General features: G+C 39.3%; 1 protein-coding gene across 4 annotated transcripts in view; it reads left to right on the forward strand.

Annotated features, from left to right (window-relative positions):
- The window catches only part of PHC3 (polyhomeotic homolog 3), a 33,658-nt gene extending 21,716 nt beyond the window's left edge, over nucleotides 1-11,942 (forward strand). For all 4 annotated transcript variants that reach the window (XM_061452566.1, XM_061452567.1, XM_061452568.1 and 1 more), the window contains 4 exons: nucleotides 1,718-1,832; nucleotides 3,196-3,346; nucleotides 3,438-3,669; nucleotides 9,469-11,942. In XM_061452566.1, coding sequence (XP_061308550.1) covers nucleotides 1,718-1,832; nucleotides 3,196-3,346; nucleotides 3,438-3,669; nucleotides 9,469-9,623 — 653 coding nt within the window. In that variant the 3' untranslated portion in view covers nucleotides 9,624-11,942. The remainder of the gene's footprint in view (nucleotides 1-1,717; nucleotides 1,833-3,195; nucleotides 3,347-3,437; nucleotides 3,670-9,468) is intronic.
- Nucleotides 11,943-16,749: the final 4,807 nt, after the last annotated feature.

Raw genomic sequence — 16,749 nt, forward strand, 5'->3', positions numbered from 1 at the left:
ATGTCACTAAGGGCCTTAACTGCGTGGTTTTGAACAGTTCCAGGGACAGTGATTCCACCTGGGCAGCCTGTTCCAATGCCTGATTACCCTCTCAGTGAAGAAATTTTTTCTAATATCCAACCTAAACATTCCCTGGCACAGCCTGAAGTGTTCTATCAGTTGTTACTTGGGAGAACAGACCAAACCCCACCTCACTGCAACCTCCTTTTGGGTAGTTGTAGAGAGCAGTAAGGTCCTCCTGAAACTTCTCACCAGACTAAACAGCTCCAGTTGTTTCCAGTTTTTATTTCCTGTGTGATACCAACTTACTCTGTTGGAGACTTGCAACCTGGTAATTTTCAGACTGCCAGAAGATCTGTTGACTTCAGTTATATCCTCATACATGAGATACATTATTCAAATAACCTCTTTAGTATTTTGATCTCTTTGCTGCACTAGTGCTTATTCTTACCTCATCAGTGCAAGCAATTTAGTGAGTTAACATCTCTGTAACAGACTTACATGTTCATAGTTAAAATCTTTCAATTAAACTTTGATATCTGCATTTATATTAGCTGACATCAAAGCTTTACAAAGAGTTTGAAACAAAAAGCTAGTTTGCAATTTTTTCAACTAATTATGTAAAATTAGAAGTATGTGGGAGTCGAATAGCAAGAGGCAAAGTATATGGAACAGTGACTCAGGTAAATAAGTGTGGAAGAGATGTGTGTTTGTTTAGGCCTCTAAAATTCTATAGAACTTTTTGAGCCATGTATTTTGTCCATGATTACAGCTGTGGTGTGCAGTTCTTTCACTTTACCCAAATGACCACAAAATGTTACATTTCAGTTTATGCCAGTTTCACTCCTTTGCTCCTTCTGATGTATTTCACAGATGGTATGTGAGGATAAGGGTTGATTTTGGTGTTTTTTTTTCCATGCCAGAAGTCAAGTTGGTTTGCAGATATGGTGGCATTATTCTAAACTATGTACAAACCATGCTTTATCCACTAAATACATTTCTAACAAAAGAGAGCATAGACATTCAGCATGTGATGTGTATGCTGCCTTGACCTGCCTTCTTTTGAGCTCTTCTACTCTTTTATTCGTATTTTTCTCATGTGGTGTTTGAATTCTTCACAAGGAGCAGGAAAAGTGCATCCTCATCTCACCAACAGAAAAGTATTCTGTAACAGTAGACTAAATTAGTAGATGCTATAATTGTAGGAGGTTTTTTATTGTATACAGTTTAACTTTTTCATAGATAAGATTCAGTGTCTTACTTTCACAAGTCTCTTTGGTTGTAGCACTTGAAAGAAATTATTTTAAAAGGTTAACATATTATGTCATTACAAGAGAGCTTGAATTCAGACCATGGATGTTCAGTTCTCTTGATGAACTCTTTATAAGCAATTCATGAGGGCTGTGACACCTCTTCTTGTTTGCTATGTTTGAGGCTGTACTTGCTCATGGATAGCATGAAAATTAACAAACGAGCTGATTAAGTTCATTGAATAACTTCATTGAAGGTTCAGTAAGGTTCAGTTTGCTCAAGATCTGTTCTATAGGGAATTATATTTATGACTTGCTTAACTTTGCACAGTTTTCTGTTAATCATAGTATTTAATTAAATGTGTTAGATATTTGGAAGTCTTCTGCCCACCTGCTTGAGATTAGAAATTTGAGCATAATTTTGTGTCATTGAAGCTGACTTCCTTATGCCTCATGCCTTTCTTTAGAAGGACTGGATGAAATTGAAAATGATCTTCTGAAGTGTGAATTTTGCGGGAAAATGGGATACTCCAATAAGTTTCTACGGTCAAAAAGATTCTGTTCCACATCCTGTGCCAAAAGGTACTTTGTCTAGTTAGTGCTTAACAGTATCTGGTTAATGGAATAGCACCCAAATAGTACATGATGTTGAAAAATAAAGAAACAGTAAAACATAACTGCTTGCTACCTGCATTTGCAGAGTATATGAACACAAAGAGTTATGGTTGACTATAATATATTTTAAGAAGATAGACAAAGAGGAATTCCAGTAAAATTGTGGACCTCTTTGCAGAGGGTGCCATGCTGTTGGACTTACGGGAAGGTGATGGGTGTCATGGAAGAGAAATTTGTTCAGGGTTATTAAGTTTGGAAATCAGTGCAGAGGTTCACAGGCCACCAGATTTTACAGATTTCTCATGTGCCTGTTGTCTTCCTCTTGTTGTTGGGCAATGTCAGAGAAAGAATGCTGGGCTGGGTGGTCTTTCTTACACTGTTTTGTGATACTAGGGTAAAAAACACACTGAATTTATCTTGGCATAATTGAAATGCTGCATAGACAAAAAAACATTGTTAAATGCTTTTAATAACAGTGTAAAATTTCTTTATGTGCATAAAGTACGGTACATCTGTACACACAGAAGCTCCTCCTTTCCTGAAAATAAGTGATGCCATTAGCTTGTGTGTGGTTTGCAGAAGAAACAGGCTGGTTTCTGTTTCTCTTTTGGTTTAGAAATGCTGCTTTTATTTTGGTTTGGTTGAGAGAGAAGGAATTCATAGTCAACATCTGAATGTAAAATATTGCATCATTATAGCTAGAAAATTTATATTTAACCCCAGATGTTTAGAAATGGGGAATAGTTTCATTTCACCACTTCTTCTGTTGCAGCAGTGTGCCTTGAAACCACCTTTCTCATATGTCTGCTGCTATTTTAATCCTCCATGTGAGACATTCCCATTTTAAGTAGTGGGAATGTGTATTTTTGTATTTGGTACGTGTTGGGACGCTACTAGCAAAATAATTTTAAGAGGGGATTTGCCCCATTGATGTTAAAATGAGATTTTTTTTGTCTCCATCCTCTTTTAACTTTTCCCTACCTAGATATCAGCTAGTTAGGGAAAATGGAAGCAAAAGACACAAGGTGACTTCGGGCTTTTAGCAGACATTTTAGAGAAGGGATCAGCCTACATGATAAAATGCAGAAGTATTTCTGTCACGGAAGAATGGAAAAGATGGACATCTTCCAGGGATGATCTAGATTCACTTGATCTTGCATCAAGACAAGGGGTTTGAGTAAATGGCCTTTGAGATACTTTTGTGTTTCTGTGACAACTGTTGTCTTTAATTAGGCAGCATCTCTGCAACACTGTAATTTTATGGTTACTTGATTGAAATCAGTCAAAAAAACTATTAGTTTGTTATTGAATATATATCTTGCTTCTTTAGGCACAGCCTTAGTTGCACTAAGAAATTTGGGCTGTTTACATCAGACAAGAGCAGTCGCTGGAATCGGAAATCAGAGAGCCAAAGTCTTGGGCGACGCGGGCGTCGACCGAGTGGCCCTGATGGGGCGTCACGAGACCATTTTCTTAGACAGGTCTGTGGAATATTTGCTTAAAATTATGGCATTGTTTGGGGAGTTACAAATAAAATCTAATACTGTAGTGTGTTTGTATTGCATTTTCCAGCTTCCCATTACTTACCCATCCCCAGAAGAAGATATGGCTCCTCATGAAGATGCTGTTCCAGCTGCCATGACCACCCGTCTGCGAAGACAGAGTGAAAGAGAGAGAGAACGTGAACTTAGGGAACTAAGAATTAGGAAAATGCCAGAGAGCATTGATTTGTTACCAGTGGTGCAAGCTGACCCATCAGTATGGACTGTTGATGAAGTTTGGGCCTTTATACATTCTTTGCCTGGTATGTAATGTGCAATAACTCGTTTCGGTTTTCTTTTCTAACAGTGAAATTCTTTGCTTTTTAACATCAGTGTGATGAGGTGGTGTGGTAACCGAACTTCTGTACTCTTTAGTTGGTGCGGGAAACTGGAATGTGATTTGTTTCCTCTTACTTGTTCCTTCAGCCCAAATCCCATGTTGATAGAACTAGTCCCACTCCTGCTGTTGCGTCCCAGCTGATGGAGATTAGAGCTGTTACTCCCTTCAATCTGACTTCTCTCAAGAGGTCAGTGAGAGATCAGACATGCTTCCTCCCTTTTACGCTTGCTTCTTCTCTTCTCTCCTTACTTACTGCTTATTTAGTAGAAAAAGGAGAGAGTTATTTTCCTTTATACAACTGAAAAATTTGACAGACCTGTCCTAACATAAGTCATTAAAAAGGAATAAGCAAGTTTCATCTATGAAGTTAAACTGTTTTGCATAGCTTTGCTCAGTAACTGAAATGCAGAGGACTTCTGTGTATAGACTCTGTATACTGGTAGATGCAGTCTATTCTCAGAAAAAAATAATTTCTTTCTCCTTATTTACAAACATTTTCTTTAGCTCAGTGTTCACAGTTACCTTTCTGTCATCTTCAGGTTATTTGACACTTACGTCTCATTTCCTAACTGTCCCAAGCTTTAAAGCTTCACTACCCCTCTTTCCCAAGGGTGCCATTCTATGTGATCAGATACTGTAACCCTTCCAGCTAACAAGGCAGGTCTCCACAATAGCAGTCATACAAGAATTTTTGTTCTTACCCATGTAACTCACATGTCAAAACATTGAAACCAGGTGAAGTCTGTTCCTGATTTTCTACTTCTTCTGGAATGCTAAACTTTTTTTTTGTGTGTGCATCCCATCAGGCTGATAACCTGTAAGGAATTCATTGCTAAGTCATACGCTTTGTTATGAAAAAATCTTTTGTAAAGTGGATCAGGCAAAGAATTGAGTAAGGGATGTCTTAAATCAGCAAAAGTCATCCTTGAAGTATGTCAAGTATGACATACTTCAGGTATGGCAAACTATGAAGTATGCTTCTTCTGATAGGTTTGCAATTAAGTTACATCCTCTGCTTTGGGAACCTGCAGTGATGTTTGTAAAAACAAGCAAAGCTCCTTAGATTTGAGACATGGTCATTCATGTTTCTGTACTTAAGCTGTGTTATTGGGATGTAACTATAATGCTGCTGGTTTTTTATAGATTTGAGGCTCTAGTTAACTCTGTAAATTCCTGATCCAGGGTTCTGCAAAGAATAAACAGTAGTTCTTGTCCTAGAAAACTTAAAGTACCACATAAACACAATTCACTCCCAAGTATGAAAACAAAAATACTATTATTAAAATGTGGTTTCTGTTTTGAAACCATTACTTTTACAATACTTTACCAGATGGTGAATCTGGGTTATTTTGGTATGGGTATTTTTGTATTCTATACAAGAGATAATCTTTGATTTTGTCCTGGGTTCAGCAGTAGCAGTCATGTTTCTCCTCCTTGGTAGCTGGTGCAGTGCTGTGTTTTGACTTTCGGCTCGGGAACAGAGCTGATAGAGATATTTTGGTTTGGCCAAGGACTTTGTGAGCCTCATGCTCTGCCAGGGAGGAGGGGAAGCTGGGAGGAAGCAGAGACAGGACACCTGACCCAAACTGACCAAAGAGCTATTCCATACCACAGCACGTCATGCCCAGGATGTAACTGGGAGTGAGCCGGAAGGGCTGGGAGACTGCAGGGTTGGAGGAGGTATCGGTCGGAGCTTGGTCGGGCTTGGGGGGCGAGTTATCGGTCAGCTGGTGCTGAGGTGTTGTATTCTGTTCCCTTGTTATTTCCTTTATCATTATTATCATTGGTGGTAGCAGTAGTGATCTGTGTTATACCTTAGTTACTAAACTGTTCTTATCTCAACCCGTGGGAGTTGCATTCTTTTGATTCTCCTCTCCGTCCCTCCGAGAGCAGGGGGAGGGCAAGAAAGGGGGGGGAGGTGAGCGAACGAATTACCTGACTGGGTTTAAACCACGACAGTTCTTTTTAAAGAGGATGGTTTCGATCCATCGACCTCTGGGTTATGGGCCCAGCACGCTTCCGCTGCGCGGCGGCGGAGCGCCTGGGCGCAGCCCTGGAGGGGCCCAGTGGACTAGATACTTGCCCATACTGTCCCACACACCCTGCCACTCAAATCTCTCCAGTCTCTTCAGGGTCGTGGGTTCGTGCCCCACGTTGGGCGCCAAAAAGAACTGTCGTGGTTTAAACCCAGTCAGGTAATTCGTTCGCTCACCTCCCCCCCCTTTCTTGCCCTCCCCCTGCTCTCGGAGGGACGGAGAGGAGAATCAAAAGAATGCAACTCCCACGGGTTGAGATAAGAACAGTTTAGTAACTAAGGTATAACACAAATCACTACTGCTGCCACCAATGATAATAATGATAAAGGAAATAACAAGGGAACAGAATACAACACCTCAGCACCAGCTGACCGATAACTCGCCCCCCAAGCCCGACCAAGCTCCGACCGATACCTCCTCCAACCCTGCAGTCTCCCAGCCCTTCCGGCTCACTCCCAGTTACATCCTGGGCATGACGTGCTGTGGTATGGAATAGCTCTTTGGTCAGTTTGGGTCAGGTGTCCTGTCTCTGCTTCCTCCCAGCTTCCCCTCCTCCCTGGCAGAGCATGAGGCTCACAAAGTCCTTGGCCAAACCAAAATATCTCTATCAGCTCTGTTCCCGAGCCGAAAGTCAAAACACAGCACTGCACCAGCTACCAAGGAGGAGAAACATGACTGCTACTGCTGAACCCAGGACAGATTTTAAGCAGCTTTGTATTTCTCTGTATTTAATGAAAATTTATTATAATTACTCATTCCCATCCATATTAAGGAAAATACTTCTTTAAAAAAAAAACATAAGTTCAATAGGTATTTAAAATGACATTCAGAACCTGCCAGAACTTTGATTGTTATATAGCTACATTCATGTTGTTTGGCAATTTGAGGGTTTATTGTGCTCAGTATATTCTCAAGCCACTCTCTTGAAAAAATACTATTCAGATGCTGCCAGAGTTGAATGATACAAGAAGTAATGTAATTGACTTTCATTATGCTATTTTGCAATATATACTTGGTGCAGTCCATGCAGACCATCTGCCATGTTGTAGGAGACAGTGATTTGTCAGCTTTCCAGAAACATTAGGGACATCTGTTTTGATTTACCGCTTTCTGTGTAGAGTCTGTAGCCGAGACCTAACTGCAGTCAAGTGTTGTCAGGCTTTCCTTGAGGTCCTCTAAAGCCTTTTGGAGAACTGAAGTTTGTGGACACTCATTTCTTCTGGGGGAAGAGACAACAGTTTAAGCCCCAGTGGATTTGCTCCTACTTTCTTTCTTCAGCTGCAAGATTAATGGTCTTTCACCCATTTCCCATCATTTTTTTTTAGCTCAGTTATTGCACAACAACCAATTGCTAAAGTGCTTAAGAATACACAGTGTGCTTGGATGAAGGGACTTAAATGCATTCAACTTTCATCCTTTGCTTTTCCAAAATCACTTTGATAAAGAGTATTTTAGGAGAAGTTCATTGAAATGCTTCATATCCTGCGTAAAGAAAAAAAAAGAACGCTGCAACTACAACCAGTAATCTATTTTAATAGGACCACTTTTGTTCCTAAATGTAAAACCTCTTGATCTCTCAGTTTCTTTGCAAATGCTGTGGTGTGACAATTGCCATGTTCAGGTCTCAAGTCGGACATAATTTTGTCTGTTGTCAACATATAAATAATAATCTTTGTTATGATGCTAGAACTCTTAAATCCTCCTAAGAATGATCAGTTGTCTTAAGATTTTTCTTCATGTTAATGGCAGCATTATCTTCACTTGGTAGCTGCAATTGGCAGCACCTTTCCAAGGTGCTCTCTGACAACTCTGGGCTCTTGAAAAATGTTTTCCTATTGAGTGTGGTACAGTTTGTAGCTGGGCTGCACTAGTGCATCACCGCACATGAAATATTGGAAGTAAATGTTATGGGACACATGCAAGCACTAAAACATTTTGATGATTTTAGTGGCTGTAGAAATACTATTTGTGACAAACTCCCCCCGCCCCAAAAAAAAGATACCACTCTAATTTCTTGTTACAATAAATAATTCCTAAGAACTGAGAATTTATTGTTTATTGAAGTTATGTTGTTTTAAATGCTGTGGAAAATAGACCTTAGTTCTGATTAAAAGTTAGTAAACTGCTACAGAGTAACTGTTGTACCTTTGTGACTGTAGTTCATATAATTGTAACCTAAACTACAGAGGTTTAGAGGTATAGCCTTATTTCATGATAAAACCTTTTCAGATTATCTTTTAATTTTTCCCTAATAAAGTGGCAGCTAATTGTTGCATGAGGCCTGCAATTAACACGATACTAAAATTAATTAACAAATCATTGAAAAAAATTGTGCTTTTGTCTTTGTGAAAAGCTAACATTGTCCAACCTTGACCACTGGACAGTAATAATCCAAATGAATTAAGGTTTGGATGTTGATACTTTGTTCCACATGTCCTTTCAGTTTTTCTTACATGTTTTTAAATCCAGCAGGAAATTGGACTACCTCTTCTTTCTAGAATTTAAATCTGAATACACAAAAGAACATGAAATTAATTAATTGCTGTCATCTGGGGTGGAAAAGGAGTTCTTCACAGTATTTTCATCTCTAAAATAGTATACTTTTAGAACAGGGGAAAATATAAAAATGCCCCCAAAAAAAGCTTAACTGAGGAGTAATTGAAAGCAGGAATGCTAGGTTGAGCACAAATTAAAATGTGTCTGAAAGGCTCTGAAATAGATGGAGAGACCAGGGGATTGAGAACGTAAGTATATAAAAAAACATGAAAAACATGTCTTTGGGGAAAGAAGCTTCACATAAACAACTGACAATGAGTATTCTTATTCACATTGTTAGAAGACTTTTGTCCATGTAACAAAGCTGCCATGCAACCAGGCATAACTAACTGTTTCTGCGTAACAGATCTCCAGAACATCTTTTCAGGACCCTTGTGTTTCCACAGTGTTCTTCGGTGGAAAGGAGCCCTAAATTACCTGGGACAGTCCCATGCATGAATAGTCCTTTTTCTTACATTGTAGGGCTCAGTAACCTGAGACCATATTATTTCATGTTCAGAAAAAGAGTGTAATTTATTTTTTAAATCCAACGCGTTCAGAATTGCACTCGTGAAGGGAGTTGCTGCTGTGTATAGAATAGTCACTGAAGTAACTGATGATAAATGTCGTCGTGAGACAGTTATGCTAAAGCCCATAAATCAAAGTTCTGTTTACTTAACCCACTGGTGGTAACATACAGATGGAATTAACACTTTTTGGAAATTGTTGCTGTGTACATTTTCTCAGTGAGTTGTAGAATGTGCGTTTATCTTTTTAGTGCTGGAAAGAGCCCACTTGAATTATGCTCTTACTTGATTGTTATTTCAGCAGTATTTTGCTAGTGTCTTCCAACTCTGAGATCATGGTGGTTGTTCCTCTTAAGGAAATGAGAAAGACGTCTTTGTTAAGACTTGAAATTTCCAATGAGCAGTTGTCCAATAATTACAATGCAATTAGAGGCTGTAGTAAAAATTACTTTCAGATTATCTCAGAAGTTCCCATCCTAATACTGGACTCTTGCATGTGTCTTAGGTCAAGCTGAAGGGATGAGCACTGGAAATTGTGTAGCTGAAAAGCTCTAGTGTGGACAGTCATTGCATCTAAGAATGCACATTTCTAACCCAGTAATTCTTTCTTCTGTTTCCTTGTAGGTTGTCAAGATATTGCGGATGAATTTAGAGCACAAGAAATTGATGGACAAGCTCTCCTCTTGTTGAAGGAGGATCACCTTATGAGTGCAATGAATATTAAGCTTGGACCTGCATTGAAAATCTGTGCACGTATCAATTCATTGAAAGAATCCTAGGGGGTGAACATGAAGGTTTAAACAACAGTTTCTCAGTGACAGAACTGACAGTAATACGCCAACATCTTCACTGTGGCATGAGTGTTACTGTGGTGTTTTGTTAAATATATGGGGGTTTCCCCACATAAAGACTTTAAAATGTACTTTTGATTATACCAGGTTTATACTACTATACTCTGTAGTTTCCAGCAATTAATAGGTTCATGGTAAACCCTGAGTAATACTTTGAATTGAAGTGGTAGTTCATGCAAAAACATGAAGTGAAATATGCTGTGATAGGTTAAATATTGCCCAACATGTACTTTGTAAGTTTAACACCCCAGCACCCACCCCAGCCTAAACACCATTTAAATTGTGTTGCTGTATTCTGAAAGTTTTTTGCCACATACAGCAGGTTTTGGACTGAAATAACGGAAGTGTCCACAGACCTTGTGGAAGTACTAATAACGGTAAAATGCTATGCATTCAGTTGTTTCTTTTAGTCTCGAGCAAATTGTAAGGGGTAGGTTGGCAGCTAGTTTTCCTTGTGTAGGCTTACCCTTATCTCTGCCACTGTAGTATTTTCCTGAAGTCTGGAAATACTCTAAACCATGTAGACGCCTCATCAAAATCCTCATCATCAGGCTACTGAAATGCAATGGCTTAACAGTCTTGCCAGAGGTAACTGAAGCACATGTTACTTTACTCTTTGTATGCTGCTATGCACTAAGAGGGCATTAAATTGTTAGGTTTGTAGTTCTGCATGCTGCTAGTTAAACTAGACCAGCAGTTCTCAAATGGGGGTTCAGAATGGATCCTGAGAAGGTGTGAGAACATTCAGGGTTCAGGTTCCCAAATGCCTAGGTGTGACCGGCTGAAAAAACTGCAGCCAGAATTAGCTCATGTTGAGACAAGCGTACTTCAAAGACTGGAGGTAGAGAAGGGATGGCATAGCTCAGATGCTCTTGATACCTCTTCTAACTTGTCTTTCTCTGTAGTGCATTCCTATTGCCTCACTGGAAGCTTCCAAGCACCTTTTATTTGTCCACTGGCCAGCATGAGCTGAGCTTGTAGTAGCCTGAGGAAGGAGCATGGCGAGTTGCTCTTTGAGGTCCCTTCAGAGCTAGATGTAGAAGTGGCTGCTGTTGCAGTGAGGGAGCCTGGAGTTGTGGGTCAGCAGGAGGAGTGCTGCCACTAGGCAGCTCTGGGGGAAAGCTCTGGGGGCCCTGCTTTGTCCCTCTAGCAGGAGATTTTCATGTCAGTGCTGCAGCCCCAGGCGGCGGGATTTTAGTGTCTCCATCTTCCCTCTCTCACATGCTGTGTAGAAAAAATATGCATTTCCCCAGTTACTGACACTCTCAGAAGCTGCTTGGGCTCTGAGGCAGCAGCACCTTCTCAGCCTTTGCTTCCCATCATATGTGTATGGATGTTCATGGATGTATTTTGTACCTTCTGTTCCCTCCCTTTTGCAGCTCCACTCCCCTTATGTACAGACCAAGATCCCTAAACAGGGAAAGAAGGGCACATGTGCTGATAAAGTTGTTGTGTATATTTGAATTAAATATGTGTATGTGTCTGCAAATAATGTATTTTGTATTTTATGCAAATTAATGCATAATATATGATTTTGTAGGGAGACATTCAGGGCGACTGTAAAGTATTCCTGAAAAGGAGTCACTGATCTAAAGTTTGAGAACTGCTGACCTAGATCAAAAGGAGTCAATGCACATACACTGTCTGAAAGGAAGGTTTATGACAGGTAGATTAATATGTATGTTATTTAACTGATGACCTTAAAGAGTAAATTGGGATTACAGAAAACTCTGTGCTTCATTTTCCTTTAATTAGACTCTTCCTTTGTTTCTGCTAACAAACTTTCTACTGCTACCTTCCAGAGATAAACATTAGGGTCATTGGTTTTAATTACAACTGTTTGAGCTTACTAACAGCAGATGTTATTAATAATTTATTAATCACTGAAGCTCCAAGTTAGGACAACCCATTGCTGTTATGTGCTAATATGTAGTGAGAGCCTTATCCAAATGGCACCAAAGGCTGTAGAGAACTAATTGATAACTGGGTTTATTTTGGAGGGAAGTTGCTAAGCACTTTCTAATTTGTTTTCTCCGTCTTCAGTTACTGTTGTAAAATAAACTTCGTAGTTGAAGGTACAATGTTTGGCAATGTTCATTGGAAAGATATTGAAATGATGGAGACAGTAGGTTCCCATTTGTAGCATTTCTGTAAGATAAAACATGTAGCATATCTGTAACATATGTTCTAAAGGATATGTTCTGTTTTAATGAGCTAATTGAAGACTAAAGATATCTTAGATACTTATTCTTTGGCTTTTGTCTTAAAGTTACATTATTTTTATATGAAAATTTCACTGGCTAATTTTTAAGCTGTCTTCTGATTGTACTGCCCCCTGGCAACGTAAAAAGCAAGTACACGTAAATGCGATTTGATAATGTCTTAATGCATATATGAAAACATGGACTTAAGAGTCTTATTTAGGCCTGCAGTTAACCACAGTGTTACATGCATGAAAATTTCACAGCTGTTCTAATTTGTTTTATTAGACAGCTTCAGGAGACCTTCTACAGCTAGTGCTTATGTACCGCTCTTGGACGTAATCACTGACAGATGCCAGGAGCTCAGAGTAGACCTGATTAATGCACATCTGTTCTGGTTCTTCTGGTACGCTACACTTCCCGTGGTTTTGGGAGAGCCACAGATAGCGAGTTATGCTTTAAATATTCATGAATGCAGCAACTAAGAATGTGGGCCTTATGTATCCTGAAAGTGCTTTCTCCTTCACTGATTTTGGCATTAAACAGGAACTTACAAGCAGACACAGTTGCACCTACCTCTACTGATAGAAATGCACGGGTGTTGGAGTGGTAGCCAGTAGAGCTGTATCAGTAAAATTGGTTTTAAAAAATACCACAGCTGTACATGCAAGTACACTGGAAAACTCAAGTGCAACTGAAGTCTACATCAGAAGCTTTTGAGTTTACTCAGAAAAGCAATACAATACTTGGAGTGATATTCCTCCAGAAACATTGTACATACCAATCTCTTGTTTCTGTTCATATGGGACCATTTCCCATGGCTTTTCCCAAAAATTAAGCTAGGCCCTCTTGCAAAAGAGGGAGTATTGCAGATTTTGAGTATTTTTTAACACTTGCTTCTGCTGGGTGTGTCTACAAGAAATCCTTTCTGTTAGCTTTATTTCCTGGGGGTTTGTTTTCTGTGTTCAGACTGCTGCTGTTGTGGGCTACATCTCGTGCTAATCCCTGCAATATTTCAATTCCTATAGAAAGGACTACAGGATGCTGTAGGATCTTAGCTTAAAAGGGAGGTATGTTGGATGTTTTTTTCCCTTTTTCACCACTGGTCTCCCTCCTAACCAGCTCCTTAATGCAGACTGCAGAATTAGCTCAGGGTAAAACCCTTTGGCAGAGCACTAGGCGGAATGTGACTGTAAGGATTTCTTCCAGGAGTTTTAACTACTACACTTGTCTTGGCTTCAGAGTTTATTTTGGTTTTTAAAGAAATGCACCTGAATAGGCAAAATCGGGTATGCAAACTCCTCTGCTTAATCTAGTTTTTATCACTCAGCAACCCTGCTTTGCAGCAGAAGCAGAGCACTCTGACAGGGAAGCTTGGCCACCTCCTCTGGGAGCTCCAGGCTGCTGCTGCTTCAAAAACAAGCATTGCCAGTGAAGGGATAAGTTCTCCCAGACAGCCCCCATTGCTTCACGTTTGGCACATTTATAAGACTTTTATCATCTTTGCTTATATTGAGAGTAAAAAATAACCATCTTGCCAAACTAAACTGCCATTTCTCTTGGATCACCAGGGTTTTCAAGGAGACTGCATCATAAATCCATCCTTTACCTGTTAATCCAGCATACTTTTTTTTCCAGAAATGAAGCTGTGTTGATGGGGAGCGTAAAACTTTTGCTAGATTTGTGTCAATGAGATATCTCAGAAAGTTTATATCCTGCAAGCATCTATTTTCCCATTTCTTTCCTTTGAAAGCAGTTTTTTTTCCCCCCCAACTTCTTTTTGGACAAATCACGAGTGGGAATCCAGCCTTCTGAGTAGAACAGATGGAACAGTCCATTCTAACTGCAGGTGTGGCAGGAAGAGGAAAGGAATGGAATAAGCGGGTTTATGACAGCTGTTGTGTAACTTCTTTACCTTGATGTTAGCTGTAAGGAAATGTTAACATATAAAACAATTTCTTTTTTTTTTTAATGTAGTAAGATGTTGCTGGGTGTAGTGTGCCACTGCCTGGCATAACAGTTAAAACTACTGCCAGTTTCAGATGACGCTTCTCATCTTAATACCACAATACTGATACACAAACTTATAGCTCGGTAGCTTAAGAAGTTTCTTACGCATTGACAAATGTGATCAAAGAATTCAATGACAGCTGTATTGCAAGTCCTGGTTCTGCAAATAATTAGACATTAACATAATTTATACCATAAGTAGTTCTCCTGATTGTATTGAAACTACTCATATCAAAATTAAGCATGTGTATAAACGCTTTCAGGGTTATTTTCTTAGCAGTATTGCATAGAAATATCCTGTTAGCATATACTTGGTTAAGTGACAGCTCTGTATCTAGACGTTTACTCATAAATTGCTCTAGGTTGCAGATAATGACTCTGCAAAGGAATCTATGTAGGATACTTCTTTTAAACATTTACACATATTGAGATGGAGAGAAACTAACATTTTAAAGTATTTTCATTTAAAGATACTGTTTCTGTTGAATGACAAGTAGAACAGGTATGAACAAAGCTATAAATGTGTAATTTCAGTGTCTGGTATAGTACTTGCTTGTAGTGAATTAATTTCGGAACATTTTTGCCTTGATGGGTGTCAGCTATGTTGGTTGGAGTGTTTTGTCCTCTACTTGTCTCGGCACTGCCACGTGTATTAAAGACCCCATCCTAAAGCCACTTATAGGTTTGTGTAACCTCTGCATTGAAACTTGCACATGCCTGCTCATTCCCTTTAAAGTTGTGGGTGTTATTTACTGATCACTTACAGTAATGTGGAAGGAAAAAGAAGGAAATAGGAGGTATGTAGTAAGCTTACAGTCTACCTTTTGTAACCACTGATCTGACTTTTCCAAAGCACAATTCCAGGAGTCAGTGTTACAAACAGATTTCAAGTTAAAAAATGTTAAAGCTTCCTGCTGAATTATCCCAAATTACTGTGCACAATAAGGAGCTAGAAAAAGGAGATCTAAAGGGAATTTTTTTCCATCTAGAAAGTATAATTTCAGCAGAACTGTACATTCAGCAGAACTGTACATTCATAGTATCGTTAAAGTGTAACATGTAACACTTAGAGCATCTTAATTGGGTGTAAAAAGCACTGTAGTGTTCTGTAGGGTTGTCAAAAGGCTTACAGTATTGGTTGTAGGTACCAAAGCACATATGCTTGCTATTATGGGATTAGGCTAAAGCAGAAATATAACTGATTCATGAAGCATATCTACTTTGTTGGTGAAGCCAAGTCAGCCTGTGGTAAGGCTTGTGCATTGTCCTCAGCTGCCTGGGTAGTGTGCTAGCAGCCAGGATGCTGCTGTCCTCTGGCAGCTTTGTGCAAAGTTGGATGTTTGAAAGAACAAGGAGGTATTATGCACACCCAGCCTCCTTTTTAAGTAGTCTTTGTGTCACAGTGTTAACAAACCAGTATTGATCAGGAAAGATGTGTGTAAAGAAAGAAAGGATTTATTAATGAGTGCCAAATACTTCTATTTAGGGTTGAAGAGACATAGAATATCTCATTAAAATTAATGTGTGGTTTTTTTTTTAAGGGATCCTTCATAGGAGGAAAGTACAGAAGTTCCTCACAAAGGGTTAAGATTTCAGCTGCTGTTGCCATTAATATCAAATAATCCTATAAGAATTAAAGACTAAAGTGTTTGAATCGTATAAGGCCATTAGATACTGGCTCAGCACAAGAAGTAATGTACTGAGGAGATAGCTCAGTGGCTGGCTGTAGTTGTTTCCTAGCATAGCCTCTCTCCTCTTTCTGTCTGGCAATGAAACTGAGATCCTGTTGTAGAGAGTAATGGTTTATGGTTGTATGGCTGGACTCAGGGTTCACTCTTCAGACTTCCCAGAAACAGACAAAAGAAAATGCACAGAGAAAAGAAAAGACTTAGTTGTTAGGAAGGATCTCCCTCCATTAAAAAATCAAGGATAAAAGTAGGCTTACAAGGAAAGTTGCTATTATATTTTGAAATAGCTACTTAGCAGGCTTAGGCACCACAGTTGGATGCTATGTGAGGACCTGCAGTGCCACTACAGCCAAGGTTTTCTCTTTGGCTCTTCTTCCCCAAGAGTATGGAAGAATGGATTTGATAGTGATACAGTTCTGTAACATCACTATGTTAATATTTGCTTTGGCTGCATGTTACGTCTTCCCTGTAAAAGCTAAGATTTTAAAACCTTAAAATGGCTTTAGAAGCACTGCAGCAGCTATAGGAGTTCTGCCACAGCAAGATAGACGGGGTTGTGTAAACTTTAATTAGGGGTTGATTGATAGGCCAACCCACACTGATAAATACAGTATGTCAGCAGCCTTACCCAGCTGGAACTGCAAGAAGTGCATCACCCACAGACCTTAATGAATCAGAACGGTGAGACCAACCACACAAAACAGAAGCATCTGAAGTGTTCTTGAAAATAACTTTGCCTTCATCTGATGTTAGATTAATTTTAAATTAGGAGTTTTCTCTTGCCTGTCAGGTCTGTCGGGATTAGTTATTTCACAATCTGCAGTGCCTGGTGCATTGCTGTATTTGAGGTATTTGCCAGTTTTTAAATGGAACTAGGTTTTATAAATATTTTGTCAACCCCATTTCAGTGGGTGTCCAGTTCATACAAAACATGAAAAAATGCTGTGTCAAAAAATGTGTTTAGACATGGCTTATCCTATAGCATCTCAAGTGCTAAATAACAGCAATTGCAATTTGAGAGAACGGCCAGCAGTTGCTTAAGGTTGCTTTTTCACATTAACATTGTCTGTGCTTACCTGCTTTTAACACAGAATTTCCTCCAAATAGATTTTCCAGCATAAAGGATGAAATAATCTGTGGTGCCAAGCACTCCAA

This window comes from Pezoporus flaviventris, unplaced genomic scaffold, assembly GCF_033815535.1.
Source record: "Pezoporus flaviventris isolate CSIRO_AGI_PZ_B2104156 unplaced genomic scaffold, CSIRO_AGI_Pfla_v1 ptg000013l, whole genome shotgun sequence".
Classification (NCBI taxonomy): domain Eukaryota; kingdom Metazoa; phylum Chordata; class Aves; order Psittaciformes; family Psittacidae; genus Pezoporus; species Pezoporus flaviventris.